The sequence below is a fragment of the Rhinopithecus roxellana genome, chromosome 4, assembly GCF_007565055.1.
Source record: "Rhinopithecus roxellana isolate Shanxi Qingling chromosome 4, ASM756505v1, whole genome shotgun sequence".
NCBI lineage: Eukaryota > Metazoa > Chordata > Mammalia > Primates > Cercopithecidae > Rhinopithecus > Rhinopithecus roxellana.
Window position 1 is genome coordinate 173325731 of NC_044552.1, and position 20909 is coordinate 173346639.

General features: G+C 37.4%; 1 protein-coding gene across 9 annotated transcripts in view; it reads left to right on the forward strand.

Annotated features, from left to right (window-relative positions):
* Positions 1-20909, forward strand: part of NCOA7 (nuclear receptor coactivator 7) — a 157688-nt gene that overhangs the window by 63632 nt on the left and 73147 nt on the right. For all 9 annotated transcript variants that reach the window (XM_030928825.1, XM_030928827.1, XM_010360197.2 and 6 more), the window contains one exon: positions 15035-15255. In XM_030928825.1, the coding sequence (XP_030784685.1) occupies positions 15035-15255 (221 nt within the window). The remainder of the gene's footprint in view (positions 1-15034; positions 15256-20909) is intronic.

Consider the following 20909-nt stretch of genomic DNA (forward strand, 5'->3'; position numbering starts at 1 on the left):
CAGTCATGTTCCACGTAAGCCACTGGCCTCATTTATGATGGTGGGTCCATAAGATTATGATGGGGCTAACAAATTCTATCATCCAGTAACATTGTCGCCATCATAGTGCAACACACTACTTGGTGATGCTGGTGTAAACAAACCCACTGTGCTGCCAGCTGTGGAAGAGCATAGCACATACAATTATGTACAGTACATAATACTTGATAATGATGATAAATGACTGTGTTACTGGTTTATTTATTTGCTACACTAGTTATTATTGTTTTAGAGTGTTTTCTGATTATTTAAAAAAAAAAAAAAACACTAAACAGAACAGCCTCAGGCAAGTCTTTCAGGAGGTATTCCAGAAAAAGGCATTGTTATTACAGGAGAGGATCATTCCATGCGTGTTATTGCCCCAGAGAACTTCCAGTGGGACAGGATGTGGAGGTGGAAGACAATGACGTTGATGTTCCTGACCCTGTGTAGACTCTGTGTGTTTACGTCTTAGTTTTTAAACTAAGTTTAAAAAGTTTTACTTTTTAAATGCCAAGTTTAAAAAGTAAAACAAAAGGGTTAAAAATTTTAGAAATAGAAAAATATGCTTTATATGCTTATAGAATAAGCATATAAAGAAAGAAAATATTTTTGTACAGCTGTACAATGTGTTTGTACTTTTAGCTAAATATCAAAGAGTTACTTAAAAATTGATAAAGTAAAAAAGTTATAGCAAGCTAAGGTAGTTTATTATTGAATGAAGGAAAAAATTATATAAATTTAGTGCAGTGTAAGTATGCAGCATTTAGAAGCAGTAGAGCACAGTGAGCACATTTACTCACCACTCACTCTCTGATGCTCAAGAGCAGCTTCCATACATGGTAAGGACTCTATACAGGTGTATCATTTTTTCTTTTCTTTTTGAGACAGGGTTTTGCTCTGTTGCCCAGAATGGAGTGCAGTGGCATGATCATAGCTCACTGCAGCCTCAGCCCCCCCAGGCTCAGATTGTCCTCCCACCTCAGCCTTCTGAGTAGCTGGAACTACTCAGGATGCCACCTTACCTGGCTAAATTAAAAAAAAAAAAATTGTAGAGACAGGGTCTTGCAATGTTGCTTAGACTGGTCTTGAACTCCTGGACTCAAGCAGTTCTTCCGCTTTGGCCTCCCAAAGTGCTAGGATTACAGGCTTGAGCGATCATGCCTGGCTACCATTTTTTTAATACCATATTTTTATTTTACCTTTTATGTTTTTACACCTGTTTAGATACATAAATACTTACTGGTTACAACTGCCTACAGTATTCATTACAGTAACATGCTGTACAGTTTTGTAAACTAGTAGCAATGGGTTCTACCGTATAGCCTAGGTGTGTCATAGGCTATTCTATGTGGGTTTGTAGTAAGTATATTCTGTAATGTTTGTATATTGACAAAATCACCTGATGACACGTTTCTCAGAACGTATCTCTGTTGTTTAGCAAGACATGGTTATATTTATTTTTGTTATACCACAGGTGTTCCTGTAGTTGGCTAAAATCAAATTGGTAACTTGAGAGGTGGCCATTGTTGGGTTTTTTTTAAGAGAGTGACCAAGACCATCTTGTGATTGGGTGGTCATTGTCCAAGATTTTTCTTCAAAATCTATTTTGTGTTTGCCTTTACATGTGATGAATTATCCAGAATCAGAGTTCTGCACTAACTTCAGAAGGAAAAAATTTCAGAGTAGGTACTGCCAGTCTACCAGCCCAGGAATTCTGTTTTTGAGCAATGTCACTTCCCGAGCAGTAGCCAGCATGTAGCACTTGGAAAAAATACCTCTAAGATGTTGAATAGACATGTTGGATGTAAGCCAACTAAATTTAGAGCATCTGCCAAAATAAGTTTTAAAATTTTATACCTGATATTAGATTATTATTTCTGAAAGTACCTATAATGACAGAATGATTTATGAGGTCACATCTAGTTTATGACAATGAAAGTATATTATCATAAAAGGGTAAGTATATGTATGTCTAAAATTATTCAAAAGCAATTTCAGATTAATAGAGTATATTTTTTAAAGTTGAGAGAGAAGTTAAGCTAGAACATATTCTAATTTTATGCTACTTATAATTGTTTTCTGTCATCAGGCCATTTCTGCTGATCATAAACTATGTTTCCCTTACGAGACTTTCAGTAGAACATTAATTTATATACTAAACTGATTAGTTTCAGGATTCTGTATTTTAGCTCTTATTTCCTTCAATATTTCTACAGTTTAAGCAGTTGACAGAAAAGTCGGTTAAAATTGGATGACAGAATCGCTGGCATCATTGAGTTTGCTTGCCTGAGATTTTTGAAGATAGTATGCTTTGTGTTTGACTAAAATGTCTTCAAGAAAACAACTGTTTGCTGTTCTTCTGGAATTATGTCACTGCAATATATTGCTGTTGCAGCAAAATATATGTGTCACGAAAATATATGTCAATGCTGCTTTCTATAAGATTCATTGAGTAGTCAGAATACAGTTCGTTCTGAGTAAAAAGCATTTCTAAACAAATAATTTAAAAGGTTTCCTTTAGGCCGGGCGCGGTGGCTCAAGCCTGTAATCCCAGCACTTTGGGAGGCCGAGACGGGCGGATCACGAGGTCAGGAGATCGAGACCATCCTGGCTATCCCGGTGAAACCCCATCTCTACTAAAAAATACAAAAAAACTAGCCGGGCGAGATGGCGGGCGCCTGTAGTCCCAGCTACTGGGGAGGCTGAGGCAGGAGAATGGCGTTAACCCAGGAGGCGGAGCTTGCAGTGAGCCAAGATCCAGCCACTGCACTCCAGCCTGGGCGACACAGTGAGACTCCGTCTCAAAAAAAAAAAAAAAAAAAAAAGGGTTTCCTTTATTAAGGAGTTCTAGCAAAATAAAAAAATATTTTAGAAGACTTTCTTGGCTTTGTAAGGGATTATAAACAGATTTGTGTCAGGGATTATAAACAGTGATTAACTGATTCAATGTAGATCTAAGTAATTAGATATGAAAATGAGACTTAACTCTTTAGAAATCCTACCTGTTAAAATTTCCTTCCAATACCCCCACTTCCAAGAGGCTGTTTTGAAGTCATCCAACATAAATAAAAAAATTCACATCTTTAATATTCTCATTGCAGATTTCAGGATAGTCTTGAATAAACCTTTTGCTTTTGCTTTAGAAATATGTTCATTGCTACTCACTGCCAGCAGTGAAGTTTTTCAAGTATCATAGACAATACATCGAATAGCCATAGTAATGATTTAGACATAGACACTAAGACACTAAGATATGATGCTCAGTTTACAATTATTTGTAACATAAAAGTTAAGTTAGCCAGTGTGGTAGGCTGAATAGTGACCCCCAAAGATAGCCAGTTCCTAATCCCTGGTACCTGAGAATGTTACCTTTTATGGCAAAAGAGATCTTGCAGATGTGATTAAGGGCCTTGAGATAGGAACCTTAACTTGGATTATCTGGATGGGTTCTATATACAATCCTAAATGTGCCAAATGTGTGGTAATTTGGTACAGCAGTCGTAGGGAATTAATACATCCGGTCAGTTTAACTATGTTAAATAAGCTACGTGCATAATGTCATTGTAAAGCAAAAGAGAATAAACAACTTCCAAATACTTTGTTTACATTTCTCTTTGCCGAATTTGATTAACTTCTGAGTTGCGGTGTTTGTCAGCTTATTCTTGGTTGATAAGCAGTAAAATTCCTAATATTTAAATATATTTGTAGGCCTTTTTGGTGACTCAGCACAACACAATTCTCTTATTACCTGGAGCAAGTTCCCTTCTCTGGTTCCCTTCCTTAGTTTATAGATGAGATATATATTACCATTGTCTGCACCACCAATTTCTCTAAACCGTTTTTAGGCTGTGACTCAGCATTCCGACTTCTAGAAAAGGGAACCAAATTCTCACACGCGGCAATGTATACATTCAACAAAAGCCTGTTTTGTTTTATAAATACAATGTAGACATTCTACACAGTGTGCATCCATTTTGCAGCAGTGTCATTTTGATCCTGGTACTGGGGGATGCTTATAAGATTTCTGAAATGTCCCACCCCAAGGCTCCTCTGAGAGAGTGTGTATTTGGTTTTGGCCATTTCTGGCCCCCACATGTTGGTTACTGGGGTCTTCTAAGACCTACTGACCCACCACTGTTTTAATAGTACAAGGAAATCTTAGAAAAGGAAAACTGAATTGTTGTGGTTTCACCTGATTGGCATTCTGTTTTTTTTGTCTTTATTTGAATGTGGTTGTTCTTTGAGGCTAGGGGAAATGCTGTTGTGTGTTTGTATACCCACCTGAAGGATATATTGCTAGTTATTGAATGCAAAGCCAAAGAATCTCTTTTCCTAACTGTGTTGGTTCTTTGAAGCTGGAGTATTTTCATTTTAACTGATGAATTTCAGTTTTAGCAGTGGGAAGAATCTCATTATCACAATTAGAAAAAAGGAAAAAAAAAGTGCATGTCTGCATGGGTGACACTAGAATCAGGAACATCCATAGGTTTTTCCAGTGATTACTCTTAAACCTTTTGTTTTTATTTGGCCAGAATTCCAAGAGAAAATTTTCTTCAAGTGAGTTGTTGTTTTAACTGTTACTCTCCCTTTGCCTGTAAGTTTGACTTAATTTGGCATATAATGTATCATAAATGAGGATTTTCAGTGGAAATGGAAAACTATGAAATGACAAAATGAAATGGAGTTCAAAAAGTGATGTTCTTCTAGAAATAATAAGTGGCTTTGTATTGATGACTAAATTCATAGCAGAGTTAAATACAATTAATGTTCATGTAGAGTGAGAAAAAGGACATGAACATATATTAATACCTGACATTTGTCACATACCTTCTTTGTTATGTTAAATATGTTGTGCTTTATATGTTCTCTCATTTACTTGGATTCTTAGAAACCCCCGAGTAAGAATAACAGCAGCACAACAAATTAGTAACTTTTGTTTATTAAGCTCTTCCTGGAGACCAGGCACAGGTTGTGTTTAATAGTAAAGTGAGCTTTCTGTGTACCATTTCCTTTAATCACCATTAAAAACCCATCAGAGGCTATTATTTTTATGTCAAGGACAACAAACCTGAGGCTTAGAGTTAGTAACTCGCCAAAGGATGTGCATCCAAGGTACAAGAGGATTCAAACACAAGTGTTTCTGCCCAAAGACTGACCTTCCATTGTCAGAGGTGGTAAAAGTCAGAATTAGACAACCAGGAAAAAACAGCCTAGGCTCTGAAGTTCAGAACAATACAATGACAAGGTTGCAGCCAGAACAGCTCAAGAAAAGCACCAAGAGAGGGTCCCTGGAGGGAGACAGACTAGCTCTATCTGACTTTAAAAAAAAAAAAAATGGTGTGGGATTGCAGTCCAGCAATTTACTGAGATAGCTGGACTCAGGAGAAAGAATGAACCACTAAACAAGAGTTAGCAAAATGTTGCCATAGCTGCAGATATTTAAGTTTGTTGTTGTTTGTTAGCCTTGTAAATCCAAAAGTAATACATGCTTACTGTACAAAAAATTCAACACCACCACATTACATACCTATAAAGTAAAAGTTCTTGGCTGGCCACGGTGGCTCATGCCTGTAAATCCCAGCACTTTGGGAGGCTGATGTGGGTGGATCACGAGGTCAGGAAATCGAGACCATCCTAGTCAACATGGTGAAACCCCGTATGTACTAAAAATACAAAAATTAGTTGGGTGTGGTGGTGCTGCATGCCTGCAATCCCAGCTACTCCAGAGACTGAGGCAGGAGAATTGCGTGAACCAGGGAGTCAGGTTGCAGTGAACCGAGATCTCACCACTGCCCTCCAGTCTGGTGACACAGCAAGACTCTGTCTCAAAAAAAAAAAAAGTGAAAGTTCTTCTTCTCTCCCCACTCGTTGACCAACCGTTTTCTCATACATCCACCAAACCTGTATAAATACATATCTATGTGTATATAGTTGGTCTTTAGGGATTTTGCTTTTTTTGTTGTTGTTTTTTCCACAAAAATGGAGTCATGCTGCAATACTGTTTTACATCTTTTTTTCATGAAATAATGCTATACCTACATATTTTATATTAGTACTCTATTTCCCTACAGAAGTAATTTTAAAGAAAAAATTTGTATTAAAGAAGACTTTCATGGGTCTGTTCTCATGGTTGGTCAGTTTTGATGTTTTCTACTTTTCTTCCTGGAGCTATTAGCCCCAAATTATAGAGCAGTGTTTTGTTGTTATTCTTGGTTTGGTTTTAGTTTTTTGTTTGTTTGTTTTTATTTTTGCTTTTAATAGCCTTTGTAAATGAATGGGATTCTGACTGTCTTGGCCTCTGGACTTATCCAAGGCTAGAAATTCTGCAATGGAAGGAAAATGTAATCAAATGTGAGACTTAGAAAAAAAAACACAAGTGCAAGACCCTTGGGACGGTTTAGTTTGGATGTAAAAAAAAAAAAAAATTTTTTTTTTTTTTTTTTTAAATCAAAACAAGTTTAACACATTTCCTCCTCTTCTCCGCCAAGGGCAAACTGTTAGAGCCGGACAGGACCTTGAAAATCGTGTTAGCCTCTTGCTTTTGTTTACTTAGAAGTCCCAGGGGGTTTATCCTATTTCCAACGCAGATTGCAGGGCTGATTACAGAGAAAGCCAAGCCCAAAACCCAAATCTGTGTTCAAATCTTTCTGTGAGTGCACAATCCATTGAAACCCACTAAATTTTCAGGCCCCCACATAGTTTGTAGAATTTTCAGAGTCCAGTGGATTTTATTTTAAAGTCGAGGTATACATATATGCCATAGTACACATTTAGAGGGGCTTCTGGGAGGCCCTGCGGCAGTTGGCTGTAACCTAGGCTTGTGAATTCCCTCTCCACAGCTAAACTATGCCCTATGACCTTGGGAAATGGTCCTAGTTTTTCTCACCCTTCCTTTTGTTATCTGTAAAATAGAGATAAAACTGCCTACCTCATTGGGCTTTTGTGAGGATAGGCTAGCATTTGTGAAGTACATAGCCTGGTGCCTGGTTCCTTAGTCAGCTTAGTAGTTCCTGTTAGAAGAAAGCTCTTTAAAGCTTTTCATAAGTTTTTGAAAAGTAAAATTCAGTTTTAAAAGTTGGACAATATTTATGTGTTAAATTATTCTGACAGTAGGAGATTTCAAAGACTACTTAAAATATTTTTAATATATTATTGTACATGATATAAAATTCAAAATGTACAATGAAACACAATAAAAAGTATTTGTGTGTGTGTGTGTATGTACCCTTGTACACATATTTTCTGCATATACTCATTACATTTTAAATACTGTATCTTTACCTTTCTCTCTAATGTCTTGCAGATAGGACTAACTATAGCTCTAGATCAATATTGTCTAGTACGTTCTGTGATGATGGAAGTATTCTGTATTATCCAGTAGAGTAACCACTAGGACATGAGTCTAGAAGTGTATTTCTTACAACAGAATAATTTTAAAGTCAATTTTACTTAAATGTAGTAACTATGGGTGACTGGCCTGTGGCTACCATATTGAACAATGCCATACAAGATATTTATGTCTATGTTGCATTTTTTAAAAGCACATGGATCCCAAATTTTAAAATTAAGAACAAAGTCATATATAACTGTGAATTTAATATTAATTAAAGCAGTCTATAATTCAGTACATTTTAAATTATGTGTGACTAATATGTAGAAAGCTGAAACTGGATCCCTTCCTTATACCTTATACAAAAATTAATTCAAGACGGATTAAAGACTTAAATGTTAGACCTAAAATCATAAAAACCCTAGAAGAAAACCTAGGCAATACCATTCAGGACATAGGTTTGGGCAAAGACTTCATGACTAAAGCACCAAAAGCAATGGCAACAAAAGCCAAAATAGACATATGAGATCTAATTAAACTAAAGAGCTTCTGCACTGCAAAAGAAACTACCATCAGAGTGAACAGGCAACCTACAGAATGGGAGAAAAATTTTCCAGTCTACCCATCTGACAAAGGGCTAATATCCAGAATCTACAAAGAACTCAAACAAATTTACAAGAAAAAAACAACCCCATCAAAAAGTGAGCAAAGAATATGAACAGACACTTCTCAAAAGAAGACGTTTATGCACCCAACAGATACATGAAAAAATGCTCATCATCACTGGTCATCAGAGAAATGCAAATCAAAACCACAATGAGATACCATCTCACACTGGTTAGAATGGTGATCATTAAAAAGTCAGGAAATAACAGATGCTGGAGAGGATGTGGAGAAATAGGAATGCTTTACACTGTTGGTGGGAGTGTAAACTAGTTCAACCATTGTGGAAGACAGTGTGGCGATTCCTCAAGGATCTAGAACTAGAAATACCATTTGACCCAGTGATCCCATTACTGGGTATATACCCAAAGGATTATAAATCATGCTACTCTAAAGACACGTGCACACATGTATTTATTGTGGCACTATTCACAATAGCAAAGACTTGGAACCAACCCACATGTTCATCAGTGATAGACTGGATTAAGAAAATATGGCACATATATGCCATGGAATACCATGCAGCCGTAAAAAAAGATGAGTTTGTGTCCTTTGCAGGGACATGAATGAAGCTGGAAACCATCATTCTCAGCAAACTGTCACAAGGACAGAAAACCAAACACTGCATGTTCTCTCATAGGTAGGAATTGAACAGTGAGAACACTTGGACACAGGGCGGGGAACATCACACATGGGGACTTGTTGGGGGGTGAGGGACTGGGGGAGGGATAGCATTAGGAGAAATACCTAATGTGAATGACAAGTTGATGGGTGCAGCAAACCAGCATGGCACATGTATACCTATGTAACAAATCTGCATGTTGTGCACATGTACCCTAGAACTTAAAGTATAATAAAAAATAAATAAATAATGTGTGGCTAATATATTTTATTTTAAAATCAAGTAGCTTAAATAAGAAGATAGGAGTTCATTTTGGAGAATATGCTGCAAATCAGAGAAAGCTGTGAAATGGCTGTTTGTAGAGTAGCAGATCTCAACCAAATCAGAACATTTACATCAACTTAAAGTGGAAAAATTCAGAAGATTAAGAAGCAGCATATCTCAGAACATGGGCTCATTTTCCATTATTTTACTCAAGAAATATTTACTGAGTACCTAATGTGTGCCATGCAAGAAAGGAACTTGCCCAAGACCCTGACTCTGCTTACTGCCAGTGCCCCACACTCATTTCCTTTTGTAAAAGAAAAAGCTTCAGAAGAAAACCAGTTTTCATTCAGCTACTACAAGTGATTTATTTAGCAGGAGCCCCTTGCTCACTTCTGCAGTCAGTCGGCTAACTCTGGGCTGGAACACTAGTAGGGAAAAAGTGAAGTATGTGTGCATTCTACAAGTGTCTACACCATTTTAATGTAAAAAAGCCAAGAGATTCCAGAATTTAAAAAGCTTTTTAATATTCCTTTATGGAAAGGTATAAATAAGCTCGGAATCATGGTGGCGAGCCACATTGCCTCATTCTTCTGCCCTTGGGGAAGCCCGCAGTGTAATTTGTCTTTTCTTTTGGCTTTCACCTTGTCTTCCCCAAACGGTGATTGCTTCTTCTGTTAGCACTGCATTTGATCTAAGTCTTATTCATTTTTTGCACTTTGAAAATTTTCTGTTATGACATGTTTTGTTTTCATAATAAAAGAAGAAAAATAAATAATATCATAAAACATAGTCCAGGTCACAGAGATGATGAAAGCCTGACAAAGCAGAGATTGTGAAGAGAAGGTAAATTGGAGTGGGAAAGATAGGATTAGAAGATAGAATGGACAAGACTTGACTACAGTTTAAAACGCCGGTTTTATGTAATTGTGATCTATTTTAAAGAAAGACAAATGCAAAATAAAGGTTTTGGTTTTTTTCCCACTTGTACTCACGGCAATCAAATCTTAAATGTATTTCATTATTTTTCAGTCACTCATCGTTTAAGATGATTTGCCAAGTGTATTTTTAGCCCACAATATAAAATCAGTGTGTATTTGGGGTCATGAAAAATGCTTAGATGAAATAATGAGAGTTCGTTTTTCTGCAAGACCATTTTTTTTTTCTGTTTATCTTAAGTTAATGATAACAAATCCCTATTGTGAGACTATCTTACCAAGATAGATATTGGCTTAAAATCAAAAAGTAAGGACTGAAAGATTAAAGCCCTGAAAAGGAATGCTTGAAGAGCATTAACTTTGCCAGATTCTTCAGGTTGGCAGCTATTCCCCTTTGCAAAAAGTGTTAGAAATTGATCTCTTTACTTGGAAGGAAGGATTTTACAGAGGGCTTCCAGAAACACATCTGATTTCCAGTTGCAATATCAGAATATTCTAGTTATATTGATAATCTCCAGAGAAACAAAGTCTCATGAGTACTCTAGTCAAAGCAAAAGATTATCTGATTGTAGAATTTCTAAGGTATTATTTCTAAGGTATTCTAGCTTTTTTTCTGAAGTAACAACTGTGTTTGGCTATGTGTGTTGACAATAATAGTCTGTGTAGAAAAGGGAGAGAAAAATAAAACAATGTATCCCATTTTGTTATTTCCATGAGGAAAATGAGTCTCTAATGAGATGTCCCCAAACAGTGCTGCCGTTCATCAAAGCACATGCCCCAGATCTGAGTGAGTTTAATTATCGTGGGGACAGTGAAACGAGGACATTTAAATCAACTTAAAGTGGAAAAATTCAGAAGATTAAGAAGCAGCATAGCTCAGGCTGCATAGAATTAATATTTGACATCTCTTTTCTCCTAGAAGGAATCATCTTTGGAAGGGAGCAACAAAGTTAATCCCAAACATGTTTTTGATTAGTCATTACATCAGAATCAGCCCATCATTTTGGAGAAAGAGATCAGTTCTCTGCATAGATAAGCCTTCCAATGTTAAGAGACAAGCTCTGTGTGTTATGTAGATTGCTGCAGAATAATTTGAGCCTCACGCAGGACTTTTGATCAGAAGAGAAATTTTGATCAGGAGAGAAATTGTTTTATTAGGTGCATTATCTGATCTTTGCTAGAGCTATTTACTCCTTTACCAGAAAAATAAGTTAAAATCTGAGGACAGAAAATAATATGTTTAATGAAAATAATTCCTTTTTATGAGTCTCCAATTGTTTGGTTGGTGATTTTTGGTTATTTATTTATTTATTATTAATTATATGATTCTTTCAATAGCTTTTGGTGGTACAAGTGGTTTTTGGTTGTGTGGATGAATGGTATAGTGATGGAGTCTGAAATGTTAGTGCACCTGTCAACTGAGTAATGTACATTGTATCCAATATGTAATTTTTTTATCCCTCAGCAACATCCCACCTTCCCCTGGTTCATTATTATACTATGTATGTTTTTGCATCCTCATAGCTTAGCTCCCACTTATAAGCGAGAACATGTAATATTTGATTTTTTCATTCCTAAGTTACTTCACCCAGAATACTTACCTCCATTTCCATCCAAGTTGCTGCAGAGAACATTATTTTGTTCTTTTCTGTGGCTGAGTGGTAGTCCATGGTGTATATAGACCACATTTTCTTTATCTACTCATCAGTTGATGGGCACTTAGATTTATTCCGTATCTTTGCAATTGTGAATTGTGCTGCAATAAACATATACATGCAGGTATTGTTTTCGTATAATGACTGTTTTTCCTTTGGGTAGATACCCAGTAATGCGATTGGTGGATCGAATGGTAGATCTACTTTTAATTTCTTTGAGAAATCGCCATACTGCAAAGGTTGTACTAATTTATATTCCCACCAGCAATGTATAAGTGTTCCCTTTTCACCACATCCACACACAACATCTATTGTTTTTTGACTTTTTAATAACAGCCATTCTGGCTAGAATAAGGTGGTATTTCACTGTGGTTTTAATTTGTATCTCCCTGATGATTCGTGATATAGAGCATTTTAAAACATACATTTGTTGGCCATTGTATATCTTTTTTTTTTTTTTTTTTTTTTTGAGAAATATCTTTTCATGTCATTTGCCCACATTTTAATGGGATTATTTGCTTTTGTCTTGCTGGTTGAGTAGCTTATGGATTCTGGATATTAGTCCTTTGTCAGATGCATAGTTTGTAAATATTTTCTCCCATTCTGTGGGTTGTCTGTTTACTCTCATGATCTCTTTTTGTTTTTGTTGTTGTGAAAAAGCTTTTTAGTTTAATTAGGTCCCATTTTTTTTTGTTTTTATTGCATTTGCTTTTGGGGTCTTAGTCATAAATTCTTTGCTTAGGCCAATGTCCAAAGAGTTTTTTTTGTTTGTTTGTTTTTAAGAAAGAGTCTTTCTCTGTCACCCAGGCTGGAGTTCAGTGGCGCAATCGCAGCTCACTGCAACTTCCACCACCTGGGTTCAAGTGATTCTCCTGCCTCAGCCTCCTCAGCTGGAACTACAGGCAGATGCCACCACACCAGACTAATTTTTGTATCTTTAGTACAGATGGGATTTCGCTATGTTGGTCAGGCTGGTCTCAAACTCCAGACCTCGTGATCTGCCTGCTTCGGCCTCCCAAAGTGTTGGGATTACACGAGCCACCACGCCCAGCCCAGAAGAGTTTTTACTAGGTTTTCTTCTAGAGTTTTTGTGGTTCAGGTCTTAGAGTTAAGTCTTTAATCCATCTTGAGTTGATTTTTATGTGTGGTGAGAGATCAGGGATGCAGTTTCATTGTTCTACATATAGCTATTCAGTTTTTCCAGCACCATTTATTGAATAGGATTTCCTTTCCCCAATTTATGTTTTTGTATGCTCTGTTGAAGATCAATTGGTTGTATTTGGTTTTATTTCTGGGTTCTTTATTCTGTTGCATTGCAATGTCTATATATCTATATTTATACAGGTACCATGCTGTTTTAGTAACTATAGCCTTGTAGTATAATTTGAAGTCGGGTAATGTGATGCCTTCAGATTTGTTCTTTTTGCTTAGGATTTCTTTGGCTCTTTGGGCTCTTTTTTGGTTCCATATGAGTTTTAAGATTGTTTTTTCTAATTCTGTGAAAAATGATGTTGGTATTTTGATAGGAATTGCATTGAATCTGTCGATTGCTTTGGGCAGTATGGTCATTTTCACAATATTGATTCTCCCAGTCCATGAGCATGGGATGTATTTTTATTTGTTCATGTCATCTACAGTTCCTTTCAGCAGTGTTTTGTAAGTTTCCTTATAGAGATATTTTGAGTTATTTTTTTTCTCTTTCTTTTTTCTCTGACTATCCTTGAGCTCTTGATTTGATTGTCAGCTTCGTCATTGTTGATGTAGCAGTGCTACTGATTTGTGTACATTGATTTTGTGTCCTGAGACTTTACTGAATTTATCAAATCTAGGAGTCTTATGGAGGAGTCTTCAGGGTTTCTAGGTATTTGATTGTATAATTGGCAAACAGAGATAGTTTGACTTCCTCTTTTTTATTTTGGATACTCTTAATTTCTTTCTCTTTCCTGATTGCTCTGGCTAGGACTTCCAGTTTTTGGTCTTTTAAACAGACCTTAAAAGATCGCTAAACTAAGAGATGGGGACATCAATGACTTTTCCTCTGCTGCTTTGTCTCTTATGCCATATACTAATTTGTTAACCAATGAATATCTAAGAACCTGGCTGCTCAGTGTTCAGTTAGTAATAGCCTAGTTGAAATACCTTGTTGGAATATGGGACCTTTATCTCAAAGCCGAATGTCTCATTTTTCTTACCGTGCTTAGTTGTCATGTCTTTATGATTGTATTAGGGGATATTTTACTATTTCTGTTTCTGTTTGTGTTATATGTTGACGTGTATTATGTCAGTTAAGCCTAATAAAAGATCCTATTAGAGACCCAAGGAAGTACAATTGTCACCATTTAAGATATAAGAAAACTAAGGCTCAAGGTGTGAAATTCCTAGCCTGAGGTCAGGGTTCTCTTAAGTGTTGTAGCCTCAGGGAGGGACCTCTCTAGCATGTCAAACTGATTTGTTTGACATCACAGAGCAATGCAGTGTAATATCAAGTTTCAGACCCTGTGTATCCTACAGTTATCTCATTTTTCTACCCAAACAGGTTCTTATCCATTCACCAACATCAAATTGGACATATGCTCAAGAGGGTGAAGGAAATAGAAATGTATAAGATAAATCTAACTGTGCCTAGATACTTTCTATGTAGGCACAGGGAAAAGGGACATAATTTAAAAGTATGTATTTACATATGAGTAGAGTACAACATATACTAGAGGCCAAGGCCCTTGTTCTCAAAGCACTTAGATTCTGGTAAGGCAAAAACATTCTCGACTGTCAAGTACAGAGTGACGTATCCATTAATTACAGAGTGTGTGTCAACTGAAAATATTTTGAGGTATTGGCTTTCAGTGAATTCTGATAAACTTTGTCTCTTACACATCTTTGGCTCAAGAGTAAAGAATTTGTAACATCGAATATGTTAACTAATAATCAGCCAGCTATCAGTAATCATAAGGAAAATCATGTGTTGACATTATGGCATTTTCTATCTTAGGAAATGCAGCTCTTTCTTCACTACTATTGCCATATGTTTAAAGGAAAAGAATTACTCTTATGTGACCCAGTTCACACCTTGCCAAATCCTTTTACTCGGTATGTGAGCCAATTACAAAGGGCTTGTTTTTACAAATGTGCTTGCCCATCAGTCCAAAAGTACCACTGAAACCAGAAATATTTTCTTAAAATGTAATCTTCCAAACATGGCATTCTAGTAACATAACCATATATTATGATTTTTAAAAATACTCAACATTTCATAGCCTATGGAAGAATCTCATTTTTCTTCAGGCCTATGGCAGTTCTCAATAATTTTATGAGATATAGTATTGACTATATCAAGTTGAAGAAAGGTCACAGTTCTCCGTGTAAGAATTTGTAAGTGATTAGAAAATAGAAAAGAATAATAAATGTAATGAAACATATTATAAGGAAAGTGTTTTCTGTATCAGTTCATTAGTTTTCAAAGCCCAGCAGCATGAAATTAATACGATTTCTACCAGCAAATCATCTCTCCAATGTTTTTTCTTTTTTTCCCCTCTTTTCCTAGTTTGAAAAAGAAAAAACAAGCCAAACAAAATGCAGAGACAGCCTCAGCTATAGCTACAAGGACTCATACTGGGAAGGAAGATGCCAATACAGTAGTTTTAGAGCCAGACAAGTACAACATTGCTGTGGAAGAGGAATATATGACTGATGAGAAGAAAAAGAGAAAAAGTAATCAGTTAAAGGAGATCAGGCGTACAGAACTAAAGAGATATTATAGTATTGGTGAGTATTCATGGCGTTACTGCAGTATTTTCATTTAAAAAGCCTATAAGAATTTTTAAAAGACTATCATTTGTGATGGATCATAATAATGGTAACAGTTTATGGAGCAGCTGCTGTGTGCCTCTGGCCCTTGCTTTATATACATAATCTTGTGTAAGGGGATCACACTAAAATAATGTCTCATTTAAATTTGTGTTCCCAGCATTTAGCACAGTGCCCAGCATGTATTGTGTACTAATAAACGTTTATCTGAAGAAGAGTCACTTTCCTTTTTGAGAAATATTTTTCTTAATGTATGTAGACATATTCATAAATATGCTGACAGAAATGCCTGTACTTTTTGTCCTTTGCTAGACAGTAGAAAATGGAGGAGACATGGCCTAGCATCTGTCAGTTAAAAAAAAAAAAAAAAAAACCCTAGGAGTCTGTTTTTTATTTTTATTTTTTGAGGAGTCTTGCTCTGTTGCCTAGGCTGGGATGCAATGGCATGACCTCGGCTCACTGCAACCTCTGCCTCCCAGGTTCAAGCAATTCTTCTGCCTCAGCCTCCTGAGTAGCTGGGACTGCAGGCGCCCGCCACCACTCCTGGCTAATTTTTTGTATTTTTAGCAGATGGGGTTTCACCATGTTGACCAGGCTGGTCTTGAATTCCTGACCTCAGACACTTGGGAGTCTTAAAGGGAATCTTGAAATGAGTCCACAGTGTTACATAGTTTCTCAGAACAACCCCTGCATCTGAAACTACATTCGCAGAAGTGACATATCTAGCTTGACCTGAATCATCCATCTCACACCTACTGTTATATCACATACACCCATGGATTTTCTTTCAAAGAGAATGCAAATAAATGAAATAAATAAAGGGTACTAGGAATCAGAACTTGGCATGGCATACAGGTTATGGCATACTTGAGATTGCTAGGAAAGGGAGAGAAAACTGAGAGCAGTATCTGAGAACACACTGCAAATACGGTAAATGAAATATGGTTTTGTAGCAGAGCAATGACACTTGTTCTGGGCCACCCTCAAGTTGGTCCTAGTTAATACCAAAGTTACAGGAAGACATACGTTTATGTCTCCATGGTTTTTAAATTTTATTTTATTTATTTATTTATTTAGAGATGGACTCTCACCCTGTCGCCCAGGCTGGAGTGCAGTGGCGCGATCTCGGCTCACTGCAAGCTCTGCCTCCCGGGTTCACGCCATCCTCCTGCCTCAGCCTCCCCAGTAGCTGGGACTACAGGCACCCGCCACCACGCCCAGCTAATTTTTTGTATATTTAGTAGAGACGGGGTTTCACCATGTTAGCCAGGATGGTCTCGATCTCGACCTCGTGATCTACCCTCCTCGGCCTCCCAAAGTGCTGGGATTACAGACATGAGCCACCACACCTGGCCATGTCTCCATGTTTAATGTAACCTTCCAACAGTGTTAGAAGACATATGGCGTGGCATGCAGGCCATGGCATACTTGAGATTGCTAGGAAAGGGAGAGAAAGCAAAGGGCAGTTACTGAGAACACACAGAATACGGTAAATGAAATGTGGCCTTGTAGCAGAGCAATGACACTTGTTCTGAGGTGCCCTAAACTTGGTCCTAGTTAATGCCAAGGTTACAGGAAGACATACCTTGTATCCATGTTTAATGTAATCTTCCAACAGTGTTCAAAGATAAAATGGACTGCCCTTGAGGTAGTAATAAGCTGATGTTGCTACCATACAGGCAGATGCTGTCTCGGCAGCCGAAAGCATGTGGTTTGTAGCTTTACAGTGGGCTAAGATGATTGTATAATGTATTACATGTCTTAATGGATGGTTTTAAACTCAAGCTATTCAGTATCTTATAAAAAGCTGTAACTGTCAACCTGTTGAAAGACACTTCTGTGCTATTAATAAGCTTCCTCTTAAAATGTAAATATTAAATATTATCCCTTATTTCCAAAAAGAGGAAGAGGATTAAGGAAAATTGCATTTCGTATCTTTTGTTTGAGATTGGGTCTTGCACCGTCACTCAGGCTGGAGTACAGTGGTAGGATGATAGCTGACTGCAACCTCCGACTTCAGGGCTCAAGCAGTCTTCCTGCCTCAACCTCCTGAGTAGCTGGGATTACAGGCACATGATGTCACACCCAGCTATATATATATATATATACACATATATATATATGTGTATATATATATATGTATGTATGTGTGTATATATATATATAAATTTTTTTTTTTTTTAGAGAGAGAGATGGGGTCTCACCATAAAACTGGTTTCAAGCTTCTAGCCTCGAGCAGTCTTCCTGCCTTGAAGTCCTACCCTCCAGCAATCCTCCTGCCTTGGCCTCCCAAAGCATATATATATATTTCTTTTTTTTTTTTAAATACTGAGTCTCGCTCTGTCACCCAGGCTGGAGAGCCATGGCACAATCTCAGCTCACTGCAATCTCTGCCTCTGGGGTTCAAGTGATTCTTCTGCCTCAGCCTCGCGAGTAGCTGAGATTACAGGTGCACGCCATGATGCTTGGCTAATTTTCATTCTTTTAGTAGAGACGGGATTTCACCATATTGGCCAGGCTGTTCTTGAACGCCTGACTTCAAGTGATCCACCCACTTTGGCCTCCTAAAGTGCTGGGATTACAGGCATGATCCACTGCACCCGACCCCAGAGCGTACGCTTTTTTTTCTTTTTTAAATGATTTCTCGCTGTATTAGGATAGCCTTTTTATGTGGTATACTCTGCCACGTGTATAATGCTGAGTCTGAAACAATGCCCTTCACTCTTTACCTGACTGATTCTTACTTGACTTAACAAAATCAGCTCAATCATCATTTCTTCCAGAAGCCCTCCTTGTCCCTGTCCGGGTTAGACTGCCTTTCTGCATTGTTATTATGGATGTACTTGATTACCTATGTACAGGCTGGGGTGACTTAGACCCTAGAGTATTAGCTTTGTGTAGTGTCTTCAGTGTGACAGGTGCTCTTTAAGTGTGCATTGAAAGGAATAATTAATACATAGATAAATGAATACTCTATTTTTAATTGTTGGAGTTTCAAGAAAACTCTGGAAAAGCATAGGTAATAATGTAGTCATTGGGTCAGAAGTATCCTGTAATTTTATTTGGTAGCAATAAGTAAAGAAATGTGGCCAGGCTCAGTGGTTCACACCTGTTATTTTACCTAGCACTTTGGGAGGCTGAGGTAGGAGGATCACTGGAGACCAGGAGTTCAAAGCCAGCTCGGGCAATGTACAAGATCCTGTCTCTACAAAAAATACATTAGCCAGGCGTAGTGGCATATGCCTATAGTCCCAGCTACTTAGGATGCTGAGGTGAGAGAATTGCTTGAGTCCAGGAGTTGGAGGGTACACTAATCTACTGCTCTCCAGGCTGAGTGACAGAGCGAGACACTGTCTCTGAAAAAAAAAAAAGAAAGAAATGTCATTAAAGCTTATCATCTCTCAAGACTGGCAATGATAGCAACCAGTTTGGAGGTTTGAGGCATTTCCTCAGGAGAACCCAGTGCTTAGATAAAACCTCTAGGTGGAATTCCAGAGTTCCTTGACCCTTTCCAAATCTGACTAGAGTTGACAAACTCTCATCTTGGCAGGTTTGCTGACTCTCCCAGCGTCTGACCTGGCGTGTTTCTCAGTCCCATCCCAAGGCGATGTTCTCTACCACTAGATGGAGCATCAGACCTCAAGTCAAGAGCATCCCAGTTCACTGCTGCTTTTGGTGGCTCTAGTCTAGGACGGAAGGGGAGACTTTGCCATTGCACGCCAGCCTGGGTGACAAGAGTGAAACTCTGTCTAAAAAAAAAAAAAAAGAAAGAAAATGGGAGGATCTCGTTGACTTGCTAAGGATTTGGGATTTACCTTGTAGTCAGTGAAGAGCCATTGGAGGAGAATGTCAAGAGAAAAGAAAATTCTCTACTTTTTGTTTGCTCTATATTTAGTTTACCATCAATTCTGTGATGAATCTAACATGAAGACAGGCTGTGCTGGTCTGAGACTAGGGCTTAGGGGAAGGGGCACACTGCAGGGACACACAGCAGCATTTGATGGTCAGTATAGTGTGTTAGGGAGAAATAAAAACAGAGTCAAAAATTTACAGACTAGGAAGCTCAAGAAGGAGGAAAGAAGATAATGAATTTATGTTTGGAGATGTTTTTGAGGCGCCAGGTAGATTTGTCTAGAGGGGCCTAAATTTCAGGTGAAAGGCCTACAAATTGCTACTTACAGGTGTCAGATGAATCCACATGTGTAAAACAAAAGTACTCCAGTGAATACACAGAGAGCCAAAATGAAAAGTTAATGGACAACAAATAATAATGAATGTATAGGAAAAAGACTAGGAGGATATATAACAATATGTTGATAGTTGTTTTCTCTGCTTACAGAAATTTTGCAAGGCAGTTTTTTTGTATATTACGCATAGTTATTTTTAATATTAATCAGAAAAAAGTTGAAAATAAAGTAAAAGTAAGAGCTTTTGCAAAAATCTAAAGCATTAGACAAATATGAAGTTCTGTAAGCAATATATAACAAAATAATTACTTTCTGTAGGTATCTGTTCCACAGCTATAACATCATCTGCCTGATCTAAAGAAGTGTATTTTGACAAAATAATGTTTTTACTTGTGAAATTACTTTTATCTGTGCCTCACTTAATCCTTGAGTAATAAGCCATTGCTATCTCCTGACACTTAGGAAAACACAACAGTTGAGATACTAATAAAGGATGCTTCGGAAAGATTGAGTCACTAGAGTTGCCTCATAACAACATGGTGCTGATTCTAAAAATGCTTTGTTTTTGAGAGGGGAGTAGGAGAAAGGAAGTGGAGAGATTATATTGAGGCAGATGGCGTCAGATAAATCTAGATCCAACACCTAGCGTAGCACCTGGCACACAGTAAGCATCAAAAAATCCTTCTAGAACGAGTGAACTGAGCCATTTTGTGCTTTCACTTGTGTTTACTAATATATAAAGTACTCCTTTTTCATTTATTCTGTTTGTGTAAACTCTTAAGGAATTTTTTGGTGATAATGTGTCTTAATATATTTTTCAAAATTAGTTATTAAGTTAAATTTGATACAAGCACCTTGGAATATTTATAAATGTATTAAAAGATGTTTGGTCTATATTAAAATATCAAAATATATTAAATTGACATGAACTATATCATAGGATACTTTTTCTTTTTGTTAAGACAGAGTCTTGCTCTGTTGCCCAGGCTAGAGTGCAGTGGCACAATCTCGACTCACTGCAACCTCGCCTCCCAGATTCAAGTGATTCTCATGCCTTAGCCTCCCAAGTAGATGAGATTATAGGCACACGCCACCACACCCACCTAATTTTTGTATTTTTAGTAGAGACAGCGTTTCACCATGTGGGCCAGGCTGGTCTCCAACTCCTGACCTCAAGTGATCCACTTACCTTGGCCTCCCAAAGTGCTGGGATTACAGGCGTGAGCCACGGCACCCCGCCCGGATTCTTTTATATTAAAGGAATTCATTATTTCTTAAACTTAGAGTAGTGAACATCTTTGCTTCTATGAATATGGAGATAGAAATGGAAATTTTACAAATATGGGTAAAATTTCAGTGTAGGGAAGTTCTTCATTTGAAACATAGCTGTGCAGCCATAAGATTGGAAAGAGATGGACACATTTT